This window comes from Plodia interpunctella, chromosome 25, assembly GCF_027563975.2.
Source record: "Plodia interpunctella isolate USDA-ARS_2022_Savannah chromosome 25, ilPloInte3.2, whole genome shotgun sequence".
Taxonomy (NCBI): Eukaryota; Metazoa; Arthropoda; class Insecta; order Lepidoptera; family Pyralidae; genus Plodia; species Plodia interpunctella.
In genome coordinates this window covers 5,011,570-5,033,880 of record NC_071318.1, presented here as the reverse complement: position 1 = coordinate 5,033,880, position 22,311 = coordinate 5,011,570, and the positions used below count along the sequence as shown (strand labels likewise).

At 33.9% G+C, this 22,311-nt stretch overlaps 1 protein-coding gene across 2 annotated transcripts; it reads left to right on the top strand.

Annotated features, from left to right (window-relative positions):
* Positions 1-5,350: 5,350 nt before the first annotated feature.
* LOC128680909 (E3 ubiquitin-protein ligase MARCHF1-like) lies at positions 5,351-21,992 on the top strand. Of its 2 annotated transcripts, none has more exons than XM_053764391.1 (5): positions 5,351-6,185; positions 7,082-7,192; positions 9,923-10,010; positions 17,593-17,695; positions 21,309-21,992. In XM_053764391.1, the coding sequence occupies exons 1-5, from the start codon at positions 5,464-5,466 to the stop codon at positions 21,515-21,517; spliced, it is 1,233 nt and encodes a 410-aa protein (XP_053620366.1). In that variant the 5' UTR covers positions 5,351-5,463; the 3' UTR covers positions 21,518-21,992. The 2 variants fall into 2 exon arrangements, with proteins under 2 accessions (XP_053620366.1, XP_053620365.1); XM_053764390.1 differs by having other exon boundaries at positions 17,593-17,725.
* The last annotated feature ends 319 nt before the right edge of the window (positions 21,993-22,311 follow it).

Here is a 22,311-nt window from a genome sequence, read left to right as displayed (position 1 = left end):
TAGGGTAACTTTCGTTCCGGAAAAATAACTGTTGCCGTGGAAAATTCACGAGAGCGAAGCTGCGGACAATAGCTAGTCTAATATAAGACTAAACAGAGAAAGTGTGGAATGTGGTGCGATAAAGTGCATTTAATAAATAAAAATCTTACTCGTCCAATATAAATTAATAATATACAAATAAATAAACTGAAAAGTACATGAAATACAGAATCATAAATACACAAACTTACTAATAATATTCATAAATATTTTAACCAATATTTTCAAGTTCCTATTCTGTTACAAGCAAGGGATAATAGGGTCCATCAAAGGAGTTAAATCTCTTTAACTAACAAGCCTTTACAAGGAAGCGAATACCAAGGAAATGTTAACCTACCTGTGGGTAGTACTAGAGTTACAATTAAAGTTCCGTAGCCGCAATATTGTTCGTGCCTGAATTAAAATAGATTTTTTGAAGTGAAAACTTCTTTAGTGGTTGTACACTTTTTGCGATGGGCAAAAAATGTTTAACTGTCGTCAGAATTGTAAGACGTCAAAAAATGTTAATTCAAGTTTTCACTTCTGCCGGCACTCCCGGAGTAAACCCGTAATGATTTTAGTAATATGTATTTTGTAATTTTCTGGATAACATTCTAAAAACTATGTAATACTTAGTTTATTATTAAAATTAAACCGATTAAATCATTTCTTCTTACGTTTTTGTTGAGAAACAGAAAATAGCGGAATTTATCCGGGCGAAAATCAAGTTGGCAGATTGAAAAACCTTAGTACATCTATAGATAGATTTATTCAGCATTTTTCAGTGTTTGTACAAATCTTAACTTTTTAAGTGACTTTGCAGCGGACTTTTTGAGAATAAATACGGAAAAAAACTAGATTTAAATTCACCCGGGTGATCCAGTATATTCCGAATTTGGGATCAAATACTTATTCCCAAATTTCTTCAAATGTTGTCTCGTCGCATAGCGCCGACCAAACATCGCGCATCGGTTTAGTGGCAGTTTGGACGGACAACCTAATTAAAATATTGCTAGCTCATAAAAACTTGTGGCCAGAAGGCACCTTTATTATCATTGATTTATAAAGAACTAGATACCGACATCATGTCAAAATAATTACACTTACTACAGAATCGAATGTGTCAATTTTTCCATCTACGATCAATTATATATCCAATTGACTGACTGTTTTCTTGTAGAATTTTTACAAAATACCGCACAATTCTCGACTGGCCATCTTGCTCAGACATAATGCATTGGAACTAGCCAAAACTGGCTAAAACTATAGTATGTACTAGTCCGAATTTCGAAATTTTAGTAAAATTGAAGTTCTTTTTGTTTTCTGTTCATTTACATCTTAAAAACACACATAGCACATAGTCTTACGCAATACGTATATGCCATATCTATGCTATCATAAATCTATGTTTGCAATAAACTGAAAATATTTTAAATACCATCTGAATTTATTCCTCTGTAACACCGTAATCCAAAAAGCGACAACCGTAAGAAAATAATTAACGTTATGCTTATTTAATTAATTAATTTTAACGTTGTTCAGAATTTCCCTTGTAACCGCTTACTCTTATAGGTTAAGTACGGTTATATTTTGTTTGTGGAAAATTAAATTGTTAACGTTTGCGTATTGCCCGTTTCTTACTTCAAATACTGAAAAAACTCTTCTTCTTATCGAGTGTATTATTTCTTTACAGTCAGTGTTTATTTGGTATTAAAAATACTTTATTTAAAGCAAAGTATTTAGAGCACGGAATACAGAATACCTACTTCAACTTTTAAAGAACGATTTAAATGCAGCAGTTCAATTTAAGAACCAGAAATGAATCGCATTAATATTAAAAATTAACTTGAAGAATGCATTTGCCATGCAGATCATTTTATTTACAAGTTTAGGTCCTGAACTGGTTCGCGTTAAGAGTTTATAGTAAGCCCCCAGAATACTGAACTGATTGACAGCAATATCAAAGAGTTTAGTCATGATTTTGTGACAAACCTTTTCTCCCGAAACTAGAATTTCATTCACCATTAGCCACCAATGTAATGACAAAAGCATGTTTTTCTAAATACCTAAAACCGGTTCCGCAATGTCGTCGAACAGTTTGACAAACTTTGCAAAATTTGGTATACACTGCTGGTTTTTAATTGCGGTAAATAAAAGCACCAATACTAACTACGAAATGTTTTTCGCATCGGCATCGGTGTTCTTTAATTCAATTAGATCGCTAGACTCTAGTCTTAACCTAAGTTATCCCCAAGAACGTAAAAATTTATTAACAATGAACACATTGTACCTACACAATTTAGTATCATAACCATGAATCTGAAGCCTAATTAGAGTAAATGAACAGGTAAATAGGCGTCTGTAGTATTACACGACTAATTATACCAGTCGTTATGGGTAATGACTTATTAATTATAGCTTGGGTTAGCTACGTTAGATTTATGTTAAATACATCTGGCCTCAATGATTTATGATTATTATTTTAATTGGGATGTCATTTTTAATGTACTTGAAGCTAATTACACATAAAAGTGATGTTATAATTAAATAGATCAAGATATCAATTTGATTTTTTTATCCATACTAATATTTTAAATGGAGAATACAATTGTATTTTTGATTTTTGTTTGTAATAAATAAACTCAAAAAATAGTGGGCCATTTGTGATGAAATTCGGCACAGACATAGTAGAAACCTTCAGAAGGGACGTAAGCAACTTTTTAGTATGGTTTTACTCGAGCGAAGTCGGGGCAGGCCGCTAGTTGAGAAATAAAAATAGTTATCTAAGCGCACCACCAAATTCACATGTCAAAATGTGATCCCAAAGTGATGGATATCCCTCCCAGAGCATGAGAACTGACAATTCTGGTCTGAAAGTAAATAAAACATAGAATGTGCTAGCTGCTTACACTCCCGCGCAGATTGTAAAAGTCAATCAAAGGGAAAGAGGTATAAACACAATTAGGCATGTCATTTTTATGAGGCTTTTTCTTTTCTGCTTGCTGAGTAGTATTTCAAAATCATAGATATAAGTACATCACAAATCTACACCATTATATAAAGAGGTAAGCGTTTGTGAGTTTGTATGTTTGAGGCGGGTAATCTCTAAAAGTACCGAACCGATTTTAAAACTTATTTCACAATTAGAATAGGGAATGATAGGGACCAACACTGTTCAAATGAGTTTCTTTCGGCATTTCTTCTCAGCAGTGGTCGTTCCGAAATGCCAGTAGTATGTAGCTTGTGAGAAATAACTATAAATATAAAGATTGACGAGAAATAGTGCCTGTGAAGGTCTAATTTCTGAATAAATGATCTGAATTTGAATTTGAATTTCTGAGAAAGGTACCTATCCAAGATTGCTATAGGCTTTATTTTATCTCAAAATTCCCACGGGAGCGAAGCCCCGGACAAAACCTAGTGTTATTATCTGTCTACTTTTAGGCGATAGACTGGCAACCACAAAGTACAATTTTTATTATATATTTGTTGATCAGTGCTAGCAATATATTATTATAATTCGGAAGATCGAATATAGGCACCGACAGTTTCGGATTAGAGATGGCTCTTAGCATTAAAACTGCATGTAGGAAATTTAAATTTTAATATGAAAAGAAAAGTTTTTGTTTACCACTTCGGAGTTGCAATCTATCTAGAAATTCCAGAAAAGAAACTGAAGCATTAAATATTTAGATGTGCCAGTAACAATACAGTGAAGTTCTCAGGTAACTTTTATAGACAGAACTGAAAATAGCAATGAAGACTTTATAGTGCTAAGCGTTCTCACTTAGACCAGAGTTTCGACCCTATAAAAATCCATATCTGATTCCAATAATTTCTTTGGCCACCCAAGGATTCATTGCTGCAGGGTTATAGGGATCTTTTGATCGGTCATGAGATAAACACCACCTTCTCCACTAATTTTTGTTTTTTTTTGTTTTTGTTTTTTCAACAATTTGAATGTAATTGTGTGCATGTATACCGTACGTGTATACATGTATATTGAATAAGCTATAATATACTAAATTTGTGACAAATCATCAAATATGAGTATATAGCCAAATGCGAATTGAATACGCCCATGTAGATTTTTGCAAAACAATATTAGTTACTAGATGTTGCCCGGGGCTTCGCTCCCGTGGGAATTTTGAGATAAAAGCCTATAGCAATCTTGGATAGTGTACCTTTCTAATGGTGAAAGAATTGTTGAAATCGGGTCAGTAGTTTCGGAGATTAGCCGCCTCAAACATACAAACTCACAAACGCTTACCTCTTTATATATATAATAATAAATAAATTAAATGATTACCAAAGCTACAAACTACTAGCATTTCGAAACGACCCCTGCTGAGAAGAAATTCCGAAAGAAACTCATTCAAACAGTGTTGGTCCCTTCCCGTACCAACGATATACCGTACCACTCAGGAATAATGTAGCTTTATATTAGCAAAAGAATTTTAGTAAACCGTTGAGTAGCTCCGAAAATTACTATGGAAATGATTTAATTTTTAGCTAAAGTGTTTGTAAAAGCACTTCTTCGTTATGATATACGACGTGTAAATAGAATGTGTAATGGTCTGACAACTAGGGATGCCGACTACCGAGCGAAGTGAAGACGACGAGAAGAAGACAAGCGACTGAGGACGAAACGAGATAACACGCTCCGTTAGAAGAGAGAGTGTAAACAAAGATTTGAAATATTCTCTATAGAATTGGTAAGCATCGAATCAAATGGGTCCAGAGAGATCACACCAGACAATGGGAAGCTTCGCAAAGTACGAAGTAATTAAATCGTTAGGTAACTGTTCAAACTTGTCTTTAATCAAATACAAACTAATTAATAACAAAGTTATAAAGCCGCTATGTAAATATTGGAGTGTCTTGGTTTATAATGATATCGGTCTGTCAAGAAGCAAACTGAAAATAAACTCGAATGTGCATTTTACATTTTCTATTAATTGGTTTTAAAATACCAACTAATTTAAATTACATCACAAATGAAAATATTATTACTTTGCGGAAACATTACAGAAAGCCGTAATATGACCACTCCGTATCCTCTCATGAATGAAACGTCATGAATGACAAAAGATTCAATTTTTAATCGCTCTAGCTTTAGGTCAAAATGCGCACGAGGCCCTTCTAAATCTATAAAAATCAAAGATCAGGCCCGCGCGCCCTTCGAAATCTATGGTCAAAATTGCATTCTTAACCAACCATCATATATATATATACTATATGCGCATGGAAAACCATAAACAACTAATTTTAAAATTGAAAAAAAAAATGGAACTTCAAAAAGGTTACTATAAAAAGTTATTTGATTGAGAAAAGTCACAAAAAACGTCAAGAAAAAAGTCAAAATCAATTTGTCAAAAACTACATCATTCATATAAGATTTGAACAATCTTTCCTGTTTTATACACAAATGATTCATTATTTTTAATGGATGAAGACAAAGTTACTGAAGAACCGAATGGAGAAGAAACAAAAAGTGTAGAAACTCGTGGGGAAAAGGACGTAAAAGTAAATGAAGAAACAACAGAGAAACATACAGATCAGGATGATGCAGGCCCTTCAAGAGCAGTTCCACTACCAGGTTTTATTCCAAATAACCCGAATCCAACTATACCGATAACCGCAAAGTCTAAATCAGAACACAACATACGCCAAATCTTTACAAGAATAGATGTAGCTAACGCATTAAAAACTATAAGTTTCCATTCGAGTCAAGGCAACAAAACTTTTATAATGAATGAAATAACAATACCAATAGATAAAGATAACACAGAAAAAGATGATGTAACAACGTTTGTTGAATTAAAAAAGTTTATGGCAACATTTTTCAAATTTAACAAAGATTTGCCAGCAACTGTTCTAACTGAAACACCGACTATAGTAAACGTTCAACCCATAGTGACACCAGAAGTGCCGAACAGTAGTTGCAATGTGCAAACCGAGTCGATTATAAATGTTGCTAATGAGGTTATCGTGACAAACATTGCTCCAATAGATGCCAAATTACTCAAAGTTAGTTCAGAGAGTAATAAAAAAAAGGTGTCGGGTAGTGTGTCTGAGCGTTCAGAATATGGATTGGCGCAGAGGGATTCACTATCGAGTATTGGTTCCAATGTCTGCAGAATTTGTATGACGAGAGGACGTGAGAGGTTAGTTGTTGTGTAATTTTTTTATGTCCTTTGTGGTTTAATGGTCATCAGAGCTTCGCTAGAGAAGTCATTAGGGAAGACTTGAAGTTTAATGCATCATGCATACTGGAGGATTCGATCCCCACGAAGGTCAAGATGGAAAATATTATTTTTGTATCATATCGCTTTGTTTCCAGAAATCCTACAAAAGAAAATACAAATATAAATTTAATTGATTACTATTCAATTTATTGTCTAGTGAAAGAGTAATTATTAGATCTTAAACAATTTCATTATGACTAGTAGAAATGGTGATTTATCAAATTATTTATAGTCACAAATTTCTAACTTTAACACTTTTATTATTTTATTTTAAATTCTAATCTACATCAAAAATAGATTATTTCAATTAGTAACCGCCTTCGCTAAGTAAGAACTTAACTTAGTTTTGACATTTGCTTTCCAAAGTAGTAATTCATTAATCGTAAGTAATGGATGTCTCGCCTTTTTCTCAAGTTTCAATGTCATTGGTATAAAATTTCAAGAGTTTACTAATATCTCTATGTCATCTTCGCGCCCAAAGCCCGACGATTGGCTATGATTTCATTGCCGGCTGCCTGCCTGAGCTTCTCTGAGAATGCAATTGTTGCCAGCTATGCCTATGTTTTCCATAGTCGCCTCGTACGACGCCCACAGTAGGGTTAGGAGTGTAATGTTTTAGGGCGGAACCACACGCCACGAGCGAATCCACACGCGACATATGTCATGAATGTGAATTAAGGATTTGAAATACGTTATACAAGAAAAAAGAATTGTGTGCACTAATTCGAATTCCACCTTACGGTTCATTTAGCGAGACTCGAGAAAAATTCCTCTTTTTGCCTTTTTCGAAAGATGGCACTCTTTTTGGTTTTCAGATTAATTTCTCCGTGTAACTGCAAAGGCTCCCTGGCTAATGTGCACCTGAGCTGTCTAGAGCGCTGGTTGAACCAAGTCGGCAGGAATCATTGTGAGCTCTGTGGATTCAGGTAAAATCCTTACTCTCCATGCATAGAACGGCAACGACAATAATGGAGTAAGTGCCGGGCGCCATAAGGTCCTATTGATTGGACGTCCACAGATAAAGAACAAACTATTCAATGTATACAGAAATTAGCAGAAAATTGATTTTATAACATCAATAAAAACTATTTCAGTGATAAGTAAGTGGATAGATTATATTCAATTATTCTACGTCTTGTCCATTATTCATAGTCATGACATCTAAGACGATCTACAATTTTATTCACTTTATTTTGATAAATAGCGGTCAGATATACAAACATCGGAAACAATTTTCTCAAAGTTTCACAAAATGCACATTTGAAAAATATATTTGAAAGCAAAATGCAGCAAACATTTAAATAAAATACACAACGTAAGATTAAACAATCTGCAAAACTCGTAGCACTACGCTCGTAGCCGATGCAGCTGTCGTAGCACCGCTACAACGCATACCCTCAGCTACGAATTCTTAGTGTTCGAGTATTCCCATTTGTAATTTCGCAGAGAACTATTCACACATTCCTGAGATATTAGGACGCATAAATACAAACTTGAGACGCTCAGATGCATTTGTAAGGATCGCTTCTATCAATTTATAAGGAAATTCTGGGTAATTTCAGAGCAGAAGATAAAGAGTAAACGGAAATGATTAAATTTTTGCAATTTGGAATGAAATTTTAGTGTCACGGACGGTAAAAATGTGTAGTAAAACTAAAGTCTATTTATTTTTGTATGTGTACATACGTCTTATATTTTAATTTTAGTTCATTGTGTTTACAAAATAGTTATATAATTTCACCATAACTTCTAATTACATCACCCATTAATCACAAATCAAATATAAAACTTAGTCTTTATATTTTTTACAAGACTTTTGTATTTGCATATTTAGAAGGCTCATTTACAAAAATATCATTATTTCTGTCAATACAAATAACATATTTATATGCTATATTTTTGTAGCACGTAATATAAATCACAGTTTGTAATATGTTTCGTACACCCTAATAAACCTCATTGGATAGTAATTGCCATTTGGCTGCACGTCCGAGCGACTCGCAACTTCGGCGGCCATTTTTAATTCGATCCTGTTTTAACCGGCTCATTTCGTACTAGTTATAACTGGTTATTGCTCAATTTTACGATGTTTCAGTTTTGTAGTGATAGTTTCAGTTTTTCCCGAACGCGAATGAATGAACAGGGAAATGCTCAAAGCTCATATCAAATATGATTTTCAAGCTAATTAGGTTTTCAAGTGAAGTGGTTTTTTGGAACAAAAATATAATATTTCAAACTGAACATGTTCTTCAATGGTGCTAGTCAGATTGTAAAATATATTTCTAAATACAAATTTTGATTTAGATAAACTAGCTATCGCGCGCAGCTCTGCCCATGTATTTGATGTTATATGTTATCTTTTCTAAATTTCATTAAATACATCCCCGCAGCGGTTTAGTTGTAAAAGCGTGACAGACAAACTTGCATTTTAAATATTACTATCAATTCTCCATTAGAAATCGGTCATAACCAAATTTTCATCCAAAAAATAATTAAATTAATCATTGGATACAATTAAAAAATAAGAATTAGAAAATAATATTAGGTCATCAAAAAAGTTAAGTGTAACATCAACATAATTAAAAAGAGCTCTTAATAAAATCCCCTAAATACTTAATTACCGAAGATACCCCGCCAATCATCGTTAGCCCTTTTGCTTAATATTTTTGGGATAAATTATCCCTTATCTTCATAGGTATCTTATTTCCAGTCTGAAATATTAATTTTTCATTTTTATTTCTAGAGTACAAACATAAATACACACATACATAGAGCTAACTGTCCAATTGCGTCAGGCAGATATATACTTTTATCTGTCAGATTATAATATAATATTTTATCAGAAAGTGGAGAAACAGGACCTAATTATTCAATTCTTTGTCAAAAATTGCATAGGGAATTGGGAAATTGGGATAAATTAATTATACGAATGTACCGTAGCCTACATTTATACTATCGGGAACATAGTGCTACGAATTTCGTAGCACTGCTACAGTAGTCGTAGCAATCGTTGCTTGTGCCTACGACGTAGCGAGCGACTATGACGAGCTTTGTGGTGTTTATTTTTCATTAGTGGCCCGTCCGGACTTCGCTCGTGTACACAATAAATTATACACTAAACCTTCCTCAGAAATCACACTATCTATTGGTGAAAACCGCATGAAAATCTGTGCAGTTTTTGTGTTTATCGCAAACACACAGACAGACAGACGCAGCAGAAGACTTTGTTTTATAATATGTAAGGATTATGTATTTTAAATTGTTGTCACGAAAATATTGACTTTAACGTCTTAGGGTGAGTTGCACCAGTCACTTTGACGCAGACTTTAACCTGCGCGCCACCGACGTTTAGACTAAATGCGTTTCTTTGTGCAGGTTAAAACCAACATCAAATTTGACTGGTACAGTCAACAGGACATCAAGTTACCCTACATGAACCTCTATGGCGCGGTAATAGAGATGAGTTTGCAACGAATTTGGGTAGGTTGATGTGTTGTTGACTGTACAACCCACTCTGAATCGTACGACAATAACTTTTCTTACAAACTGCTTGTAGACGTCTGATACAGTCACTGGTTAATCGACATTAATTGGTATTGGGTTGGTAGTCTTAAAAAACAGTATAACAAAACCTCATGCAGACCAATTATTTCCAGTTATCCAGCCATAAGAACACCACGGTACACAGTCCTGCAAGCTCTGAGGTTGTGGTTCGGAAATCCTCGGAATAGGAGCCATTTGCAGGTAAAGATATTGGGTATATTAAGACACATAAATAAATAAAAACTTAAAAAATTAAAAGCACCATTTAACAACATTACGTTAGGTATGTATGCGATATGTATTTTTTATGTGCAATAAAGACTTCATCCTTAATAATTATTTCGACACGATCTCACACGTCGAAATATTGAACTGTCGAAATTCGGAATGTTTTCCCTTCGGTAAGTTATACGAGTATGACGTAATTTCAAAGCTTCAGCTAAGACATAAATAAAATAGGGCATATATAAAATAAGAAAATATGCTCCTGAAAGGAACAGTCTATTACCGAACGATAAAATGCAAATTAAATAAAATTAAATAAAAAAATCTATATATCAATGAGAATGTTGTCACTGTACCTTCAATCAACAGTTTTGATAACAGATTGGATAAAATCTCCAAACTTTAAAAACTTCAAGACACGCACGCATCAGCCTAATGATCTGCTATTGTGTCATAAAATATAACAAATAAATAAAGATCTACATATGAATAAACAAAATGCTAGTTGACGACTGGCCTGGGAAGGTGGAACTGGTCATCTCGTTTCTCATATATTTTTATGTAAGGTAATAGTATAATCAGCACTCTGATCACAATCATAACCTGTTTTGACATACCTTTTACTATGTACATTATGTACTTTTATATATTATTAGAAAAACATTGTAAGAAACAATAATGGTAAGCCCTTCTGGCATGATAGGGACCAACACTGTTCAAATGAGTTTCTTTCGGCATTTCTTCTCAACATTGGTCGTTCCGTAATGCCAGAACTTTATAGCTTGTGAGAAATAACCATAAATATAAAAATTGACGAGAAAAAGTGCCTGTGAAGTTCTAATTTCTGAATAAATGATTTGAATTTGGATTTGAATGTGATTGTAATATCCATTCTAATCGAACGTATGCAGCATAGTATTATTACTATCGTTACATATACGCCAAAGCGGGGCCAGGCAATTCCCCCATATCCTAGTAATAGGCGCCGTTTGCAGGTGGATGCCATTTTCAGCGTCCCGGCTCACACGTACTCTCTCCTGAAGGACGGTATCGTATTGGGATAGAAAAACGCTCGTATATTGAAGTGGTTTGGTTTGAATAAGTTCGGAGACTGTTGAATATTGACTTTAATTGAGTTTGATACTATTACTGCACCACGGCACAGTATAATAATTAATATTACAGTTCAGTATAATAAAGAATAATAGAATGGCTTTTAAGAAATTGGTCACATCCATAACAACACAATTTTATTACCCAGTTTGAAACTGTATGTGCGTGACAGCTCGAATGTACTGTAATGTAGTGTAATTATGAAATTTTAGTAGGTATACACTATGTACTATTGGATGGTATGTACTAATAAATAATATACTAGTTAAACCAATGTTTGCTAGGGAAATAAAGACCAATATAACCTACATATATATAACCTACCATTTAGTTAGTACTAGCGGCCCGTCCCGGCTTCGCTCGGGTAAAAACATAATAAATTATACACCTAAACCTTCCTCTGGATTCACACTATCTATTGATGAAAACCGCATGAAAATTCATGCCTCAGTTTATGAGTTTATCGCGAACAGACAGACAGACAGACGCTGAAGTGGACTTTGTTTTAAAAATATGTAAGGATGTAAGGATACCATACCATAACAATTGTCTCGAACTTACTTTGGTGCTTATTCTACCTATGTGATTTGTCCATATAAATTCTTTTATATTTACATCTGGCATACACTGCTACATAAACAATTCAATAACTGTCCGTTTATTAAACGCGGCACTGTAATCCAAGCGTTTTATAAGCTAGTGTGCGTCGCCCTTAACTTACAGTCCATTTATAACCGCCGCTCGCAATCAGTCTTCGCATTTTGTGCACTTCAAATTTTTTTCCACTATTTTCTACTATTTTACCACTATTTTTAGGCGATACAGAATCGCTGGCCGACGTTTAAAGGGCTGTTCGCGTCGTAAAAGTTTGTTTATTGTCGTTCCCATGTCGCCTTCGGGATATATTATGCTACGGTTATAGTGATGGTGAAAGGAAGACGGAGATATATGCATACGTCACAACTACCACGGAACAGAGAAATAAAATGTTGCTAATATGGTTTAATAAGTGTTGCCCGGGGCTTCGCTCCTATGGGAATTTTAAGATAAAACATAGCCTATAGCAATGTCGGATAATGTACCTATCTAATGGTGAAAGAATTTTTGAAATCGCTTCGGTAGTTACGAAGATTACCCGCCTCAAACATATAAAACTTACAAACGCTCACCTCTTTATAATAATAGTATACATTGCCACTTTTAAGCCTATTTTATGTCCTAACTCATAGGCGATGAGCTAACAACCTGTCACTAATTAATCTTAATTTCACCAATAAGCCCGCCATACAGCTTAACTTGGCTTTCGAGTTTTGCAACCCTTGGCTCTGTCTATCCCGTAAGGTATAAAGATGTGTGACTGTTTTTTTTTTTTATTGAAAAATTGAATGCCTTTTACCTCATTCTAGCCAGATGGGAAGCAATGATGAGGACAATATAACCTCAAAAAATTCCTATTCACTCTTGCCTTGAAAATCCTTAAATTGTGGGATTTTGGGAATTCCAATCCTTTTTTTTAGACATGTGGAAAGACCCTCATCTCATCCATCCAGTCAAGGCTAAGTTTAGAACAAAGACGATCCAAATCAAGGGATACGATGAGATTATATCTATTTGTGGCTCCACACTGTATCTGTCCAGTTCGCCGAACTTCGGAATTCATTGCTGGTTTTTCATTGACGGCAAATAAAATACTCATACATACTACGCAATGTTCATGCATTGGAATCGACATCAGTCCGAGTTCGACGATATTGTGTTGCCGGTATAACAAACATTTCCTTCTCTCTGTGACCTGCGCACATCTGTATCTGTGAATAAATTGTGGATTAGTAGGATTTGCTGGATGTGAGCTCTGCTTTGGTTATTTATCGTCGTGTAATGTACTTTTTATGGGGTTCACTGTACAAGGGCGTTATGAAGGTATTATTTTAACCATATATTATGAATGTTTTCTCGTCTCGTCCGTGGGAATTATGAAAACTCCGTTGTTGAAATATTTATATTGTCCACGGCTTCAGCCGCGTTTATTTACGTGCGTCCCCTGATAACTTGCTATTGTAAATATCGCGGATTCCTACAGTTTTTGATGTTTTTCATTACGAACAAAATTGTTAATAATATCTATTTCCATTTTTATCAACAAAAGTGAGATAAATAAACAAGAAGTTTTTTACAAAAATGAAATTTTTGACACAAGCTTTTATTGTTGTCACAAAGATCTTATTGCATTCAACCAAAAAATCATGAGCAGTAAACCGTTGAAGGGTTACCAAGTTTTGAGACGTTCCTGGGTCCACAATCAGGTCATTCATATCATAATAATGCATTGTCATCCAAACTAAACGTGTGTGTGTAAAATTTCAGGTTTTGCAAGTGCAAAAAAAAGCTTGGAAAAAGCCTTCAACGTTATCACAGACTAATAAAAAAAAAAACAAAATCAAAACGAATCTCTAGTCTATGACAGACATAACGCGCCTAATCCTGAAAGCCAATAACAAACAAGCAGTGACGTGTGAAAGATGCCGCGACTGACAGAAGGGACAAATCCAATATGAGCATGTCGCATCACTTCAGATGACGTGTCAGCCATCTTTGAAGCCGCTGATATTGTGAATTGTGCACACGGGGCGATTTGGTGCGATAAATTAATAAATAATAAAATATAACATAATAGTCATTTATTCCAGTAATCTTGGTTACTATATAAAGGCTAGGACAACATTAACAAGTGAAAGGTGAAAGTGTCTTCGAGATGGTTCCGCCCTAGATTAGGACCATTCCATATCCTCTTGTGGATGTTGTGCGACCAAGGGACATAGCCTTGACAGATAGACAATAATAACATTTCTAAAAAGCGTTGACGTCACACAGGCGGTCGGCTTAAAATTACAGGAGATTCATATTTTAAGGTTATTTATTACGCTCGGGCTTCGCGGTGTCACAGCCCTGAATGCAACGAAAAATATGTAGAAATGAGAAAGAGATAATACATTATGTAATCATCAATAGCTGTAGCAAAAAGACCCTAAGCCACAAAGTAGACAACGCGCGTGTGACGTTTTTCATTAAGTAATAACAACTATTTATCCGTATCAAGTGGCTTTCGCGCATAAGTACCAAATTCCTATTTCTCACGTTAGCTTTATCAAATTACTGTCACACAGTCTGTACAAGCGACTTGTAGCAAAGGATCGTGTGGACAGGCCCTTACCTTGCGGTCAAAGTAGGTAGATGATGAAATATTATACCAGCCTGAGAGCGCTGGCGATCTATTTTGGACACGGGTTCACAGATTATAAATTGTTTGCGCGAATCAGTCACATGTCCTGGCCTATGACACTATCATATATCTTATACCGTTTCCATCCATATCCCATTTACTTGGTTATATTGAGGAGCTCCCAGTACAATCTCCGTCAAATTACTACGTTGGGATGATGTCTTGAATGCAAGATGTCTTGGATCAAAAACATCAAAGAGTGGACGGTCGATGGTGAATTTTTAAGCATTTTGATTTCGTCATCGTCCTTCAAATTAAAGAACTATTCTGAAAACTTAAAAAAGGAAATATTGATAATATTTTAAACTACACCCAACACGGATTGTTCTTTATAAATTAGGATAGTAAAAAAAAACCCTTGTCTGTGTGGAAATTTGAATGAGGATAATGACGGTGAACGAAATAGGTACTCCTGGGAGTCAAAACAGTCGAAAATTATCCGCAGACTTGATCAGGATAAGACTACATTTAAAGAGCTGGCTTGAATTCTGTTGAGCTTATAATTATGGTTACCATATTCAAATAAGAAGAACATACAGATACACACGACTTTCCATAATACTTGCTTTCCATTGGCTGTGAAAAGATGTTAAAACATATGTGTCACATAATCTTTTACAAAAATATCATTACGGAAATAAAAGTAGTGATAGGATACTAGCCTATCAACTATAGGAAGAATCTGCAGTTTATAGCCCTTTCCCTTATTTGGCTTTTACAATTTACATGTGCGGTAGAAGCAGCTAGCACATTATATGTTTTGACAATTGCATTACATAGTAATTAACTTAATGGTACGAATTTGCGATGCAGATCAGTTTAGGTCGTAAACTGGATCTCATTAAGAAATGATAGTAAGCCCTCAGGACAATTCTATACTATTACAAAGAAGTACGCGTTTGTGAGTTTGTATGTTTGAGACGGGTAATGAAATACCGTACCGATTTCAAAAATTCACCATTAGAAAGATACACATTATCCAAAATTGCTATAGACTATATTTTATCCCAAAATTCCCGCGGAAGCGAAGCCCCTGGCAATATTAAGTATATACCTATATATGAATGTTAGCACAAAATTAATCGCTGTCAAACATAAATCGGATATAATTAATATAATTAAGCACGAAGCGTTATTGATTCAGTCACGTCATAGACAATGTAATCCCGGGGACGCGCATACTCGTATTAAATCTAATCTCTCTAGGACTTGTGTTAATACGAGTATGTAATACTGTGCAAGCTATATTCTCAACAAGAAAATTTGAAGTGGTATTGGACTGCAAGACAAGTAATAGGGCGGCAACCATGATATATAAACATATGACGCCATTGCGTCCACTCGTTTTCCTTTTTTACACGATATGCCAAAAATTAATAGTATAACTATCATAGCACATTAGCTGATAAATCATCAACCTGATTGCAGATTTCCTCACGATGTTTTCCTTCACTGGATACAAATTGTGGTCTATCAAAACTTCTAAATACAAGTAAATATACTTATTTATTTATGTGTATGTAATTTCAGGCTATATAAGTATGAGAGCAACGATGAAATTCCAACACGACGTAATTACGCGTATGCGACTTGAAGATAATTCGACATATTATAGAACATAGTTTAGAAGTATTTAAACCATTTGGGCCCGAAACTGGCAATATTGAAAATGTCATATTGGTCAAATAAATTTGTAAATTTAATGGGCAACAGCGATAAATTACAGCAGTAATCACGATTCGATACGAATTTTAATTTTCAATTACAGTGAATCTGATATTTACTTTACCGATTTCAATTAATTATTATTCCGAATTGACCGTGTTACAAGTCTTAGTGGTGTATTAATAAATATAAATAAGAACGGACATACCTAGTTTTTCTATGTACTTACTTTAGCTAGTAAAAGCTGAAACGTATTTTGGAAGATATCCAACGACTATGACTTCATTTATCTAAGAAATCCTGTTACAAATATTTGGTAGGGCGATGAACTGAAGCCCGATTCTCGTGCAGTCGATAAAAATTCACGGTCGAATCATATTTTTCCCCCCAATTATTATTCTTCACAAGTTTTCAAAGATATTCAATCGAAAAAGTTTGATCGATCGACCTTTTTCGATTGAGAAATCCTAAGAATTTAGATAGAACTTCGAAAAATAATTATTAGCTCACTTTGTGATGCATCTTTGAAATTTCTTCATTATTGGCTATACAAATTCTTCATAGCTGGTAAAAACCAAATATGTTCTATATTCTTACTAGGTTGTGCACTTTCTAATTAAATTAAACTTGACGTGTAACATTACATATTCATTATGACGTTTCAGTTAATGTACATTGCTCCACTTAGTTTTTAAAGGCCCAACTTTTGTTTTATTTCACGAAGAAAAGGAAGAAGTTTGTTGCGCTTACGGATTGTGGAAAATTCTTCGTTCTTAGTTGCGCCGTTTCTTCTCCAGCGTCGCTTTGGATCAGTAGACTTGGCTACAAATAATTTTTTGTCGTCAATTGAAGCCAAGTGAAGAAAGCCATTTTCGCTTTTGTCTGTTCGGTTCCAAGGTTTGAATGGCAAAGAATGCCACGGCATTAAGTCCATATTAAAATTTGAATAATTGAAGGCAGTTTACTTTTATAAGAATTATTTATTTTATGAAAATAGGTCCAACGCCCAACATTCCGTATCGTAATATCACTGAGTAGGAAAAGGGCGGGAAAATCTATAACAAGATGCTAACAATGAGTGACATGACATTTAGAAAGGCGCGTTTTTTTAAAATGAATCTTAATAGTCCTCTAATAACTCACTTTTTAAGTTAGCAATAAAGTTTAAATAAACATACGATAATGCGTCATCTATGAAATGAATAATACAAATCTTTATATTTCAGAAAATCCAGACGAAAAATAGCTCTGTCCGTCTGTCTCTCGCAAGTCCAATTTCGCTAGGCTGGTTTACACTTATTTAAAACAAAGAGATTTCGCTTTATGAATACAGTAAAACGGAATGTGTATTATCAAGTTAACGGGCCCATGTGTAGTCTTGAAATGGCGTAATAACGTTCATCAGAATTCATGTTTAATACTTGCGAATTTTTATTTCGCCTGCCGCATTGGAATTTCAACTTTGTGTGTGTTGTTATTGGATTTGTTTTCTGTTTTCAGTCGGACTGCCTGATTTTCTGGCTCCTATCCACTGTAACAGCAGGCCTACTGGCGGTATGCATCGTTGGCACTCAATACTTTGTTATCGAAGGCAACAAATTTGGTAAGCTTGACGCAAGTAGAAAAGAGGAAGGTGTGTTTTATTTTTTAATTATTTTTATTTTTTTTTAGTAAGTATTCCTGTCAGTATCTGGAAGATTTTAAATATTTAGTTCGCTTTTAATCTGTATTGTCTTTGACAACAATTTAGAGGCAAATACGTTAAAGGCACAAGGCAAGAAACTCATGCATATATTCCGGTAAAAGCGTCGCTGCTGTTGAATAAATTTAACAGGAAAAATACTTCATTTTTTTTTTCAATTTCGATCGCCAATCATGTGATTATCCTTGTCTATATATATGTAATCATGATTACTACTGCATGAGCGGGCCTGTGGTGCTAGCACGAGTTTTGTGAATATAACTATCATCACTTCACTACATATGTATGTATGTAGTATAAAAGTAAATCTCTTCCTGATATCTGTATCCTTAGATCCTTACGCAACGGATTGTGATACGGGTTTTTAAAATAAATAATGTGATTCCTGAGGAAGGTTTAGGTGTATAATTTGTTGTAGTTTGACCCGAGAGAAGCCGGGACTTGCCGCTTGTTATGAATATTTCTAATAAAACTGATAGATTAAGGTGGAAATGCGAGCTAAACTTGAAATAAAATACCGAGCTTTGCAAAACGATAAAATGGCGTAGTTATATATTTTTTTAATAGTGACAAGGAATGCGTTCCAACACTTATGTTTATGGTTGTTTGTAGCTGCGTTCATATTTCTACAATTTCATGAATGTTGACAAAATTTAAATGGAAAATCAACATCGCGTCTATTGTAAAAGGAACTATTAATTTTCCAATTATATGATGTTGTCGTTACAATAACTTGCAAATATTCATACTAGCTCTACTGTTTTTTAGTTTGTTGAATATTTTTCAAAAAAAATGCAATATTTTAGTATTAGTATATTTTATATACTTTTTGTTACTAACTATTCAAGTATATAAGTATTTTATTGTATTGTTGTTGTTGCCATAGACTAGACAACTAGATATTTTTGATATAGTTTATTTACACATAGATCCCGACTCCAGGTGCAGCTATGAAATGGGTAATATGTTTTTCTTTTTGATAAGATATTTACATTATATACGCACGTATTATATAACTAATATACAAATAATGATGTCCTGGGTGACAGACAGCATATTTTATAGGCAGTTTACAAAACTTTTCCCACCAAAAACCATGGATTTAGTAACTACTTCGAAGTACCTACTAATTCCATGCCAAAAACACACCACTCGACGTCACATTTCACTGTCATACAAACCCCATTTTTTGTTGACATTAGGAAAAAGTTGTTTCCTAGTTGGAAAGTAACAAATCAAAGTGACATTTGATAATTGTGTTTCATTATGTTAATGCAATTATACATTTATCTTTTTTATTATTAAAAAAGATAAAACATGCTTTAAGCTAAAGCAGGTTTTGTCTCTTTCTGACAATTTCAAATATTTTAAAGTGACAAAACATATTTTAGCATATAGTATACTAGCTGCGCCCCGGAGCTTCGCCCTCGTGGGAATTTCGAGATAAAAAGTAGCCTAATGTGTTCCAGGTTATATTTCACCCGTGTTTCAAATTTCCTAACAATTAGTCCAGTAGATTTGGCGTAGGTAAAAGAGTAACAAACATACATACATTTCTTCATCATCACAAACTTTCGCATTTATAATATTAGTACGATATAGGATGCTTTAACTTTTCTATGAATAACGTATGACAACATTACCCATGAGATTGTCCTATTTTTATTTTTATTTATTTTATTCTATTTTCTTCGCACTGGCCATATGCACGTATGCTTATTTCAAAAACTTTAACTTTCGAACCATAAAGCTTAATGGCCGTATCATTTCCCAAACTCAAATAAACTCGCGTAGAATTTTGTCTTGTGATTTTATATTCCCTGTTTGTTTACGACAAAACTTCAATCACCGACATAAAGATGTTGGGAGTTTCAAAATTACTCTTGATGAATGCTATATAATGTCGACAGATGTATGTGTGTTTGTCTGTATCTCAGAATGGCATATGGTTACGACCACGCAAACTTGGATGTGGGGTTGTAATCGCTCTTTGGACTCAAAATACTCTTGACACAATGGTTAATTAACCTTGAAGCGTGTTACGTTCATGTGGGTTGAGCTTAAGAATCATGTTTTTTATATAAATCGATTTAAATTATAAGTAGGTACACTAGTGGCCCGTCTTGGCTTCGTTCGGGTAAAAATATAATAAATTATACACCTAAGTCTTCCTCGGGAATAACAATATGTATTATTGAAAATCGCATAAAAAACCGAGCAGTAGTTTTGAGTATATCGCGTGCAGACAGAAGCGGCTGAGGACTTTTTTTACCTAAGGATAATAAATATAATAAATAAATAAATAAATATATTATATATAGGATAAGGATATGTTCAGTGTATATACCTACGAAAGTTCATGTAGGTATATAAATAATTAGTACCTACTAAGACACACACAAGCTGACACTTTTCTTTGTTATTTGACAAAAATGTTCTTTGTTAATTGAAAAAAAAATCAATCGAACTGTCTTCCCCGTCCGAGTTCCCGCGATGAATAAATTAAACATTTTTTTTTTCGGATGTACACCTGCCTATTTGCAAAATCTTTGTTCGAGAATCGTAACTTACAATTTTGTTTTTTTTTTTAAATAATTGTTTATTTTAATTATAATTTAACTTTTTATACGTACAACATATGTACTATAAGTTAAAATTAAAAATTAAAACTAAAATAATAAATTAAAATATTACTAAATTATTAATTTGGAATTCATACTTAACTCTTATGAAACACTCCATCAATGTTATACCTACGTCTATATTTTGCAATAATGTCTTCTTCGTTATACAGCATTACATCTTTTAACTTAATGCAACACCATATCACAAACAGAAGAAAAAAAACCTATTTTTTCATATATCCACACTCGAGATGCGTCATCATTTTTGTCCCAGCAGACATATCAATCAACTCCGCTTAATCTAATGAAACACAATTTTTCCATTTCTCGATGGCTGTGGAAATTTTGACAATTCAATTTCTTTTTCATCATTCGCGCAAGGATCCATTATTCGAGTGTGTAATGTGTATCAGACTGTATTGGTTTGCGCTATTCATGGAAATGGTAAAATATAATTTGACATCTTTTCTCGCATCTTTCTCTCCTAAATAAAGAGATGGTTGTTAAGAATAAGAGAATTATTTTCGTCTGAGTTTCTTTATATCGATTTAACATCTGTTCCAATCCGGATGGTATTATACCTTATACCTATTTATATAATCTAAATTAGATTAACACATCTTCATACAATGATGAATACAAAATATTTCTCCTTGTATAGTATTCGTTTAGATGTGACTTAGTTAACGTACCTATCTTATTAACTGAGTGTTAAAAGCGTTAACTTTTTTATACAGATAGGATATGCCGTATGATTGCAAAATCCTTATAGGTGCCTATACTTAAATATATTAAAATACAAATGAGTTTGGTGTGTGAAACTTTGCACGATATTTTATTGTTATCTCACCTACCTTTTTAAATTTTCTCAACCGAATGCCTTTCCACAGGTATATCGCATCGCATCACGGAAACAGCAATGGATTTCTTCATGGCTATAGTGCTGTGCGGCTATTCAGTCACTGTGTACTTACTGTGGAAAGACCATTACGTGATGTGGAACAGATGGCGAAGGGCCAATGTTAATGTTCGACTTCTTCTCAGTCCAGACGCAAATCCTGTGCCTTTTGTGCCCAGAGCGAGGTATAACGTGGTCTGAGAAGAGTTAAACTTGAATTCACAAGATCAAAATATCTTCATCGCCGTGATGCGAAGAAATGCGAAAGATTGATTTTTTGTTAAAACGTATTTTTAAATCATTTGAAATTATTTATGGTGATTGTCAATGGTTCTCGGCGGGAAATGTTTGAATCTGGAATGTGTCAAAAATTTCTGTAGAAAAATCGCGAACGTATTTTCTATGATATGACATATGTATCATACAGTTTAAAATGTATTTAATTGTATCTACTAAATGTATTGTAACCAGTTGTAACATTATTTAAAATCCGCAAAGTATTGTGAACGTAAACTATAAAACCGCGGGAAAATTGGCAAATCATCAACGGACAGCGGTCTGTGGTGTCCCGGAAAATTTCATTCAATCATTCGTTCTCTATACACAATATTTGCATTTAGAAATAAATAACCAATCTTAATGCCAAGGGTGATGTTGTAATTAAACTAATACTTAGATTTAATATTTGTTTCATTTGTCTATTATTTTCCATTTGAAACGTCACTTCTTACAAGCTGATAATTTAAATTGTCTATAACCTTATCTTGTCTGTTTTTATAATAAAATTTTGTAAGTTAACACACAGAACAGAGTTGAAATTTTCTTGTCTTCATGACAATGCATGATTTGATGAATTTCGTTAGACAATAAAGAAAGACACTCTATGAAATCCAAGACCTTGTTAATCGTGGTCTCACCTTGCCCTACCGGTATCATAGGTTCTATATTATTATTTTTTAACATCAAGAACACAAATCCCATTATTCCCAGTAGGT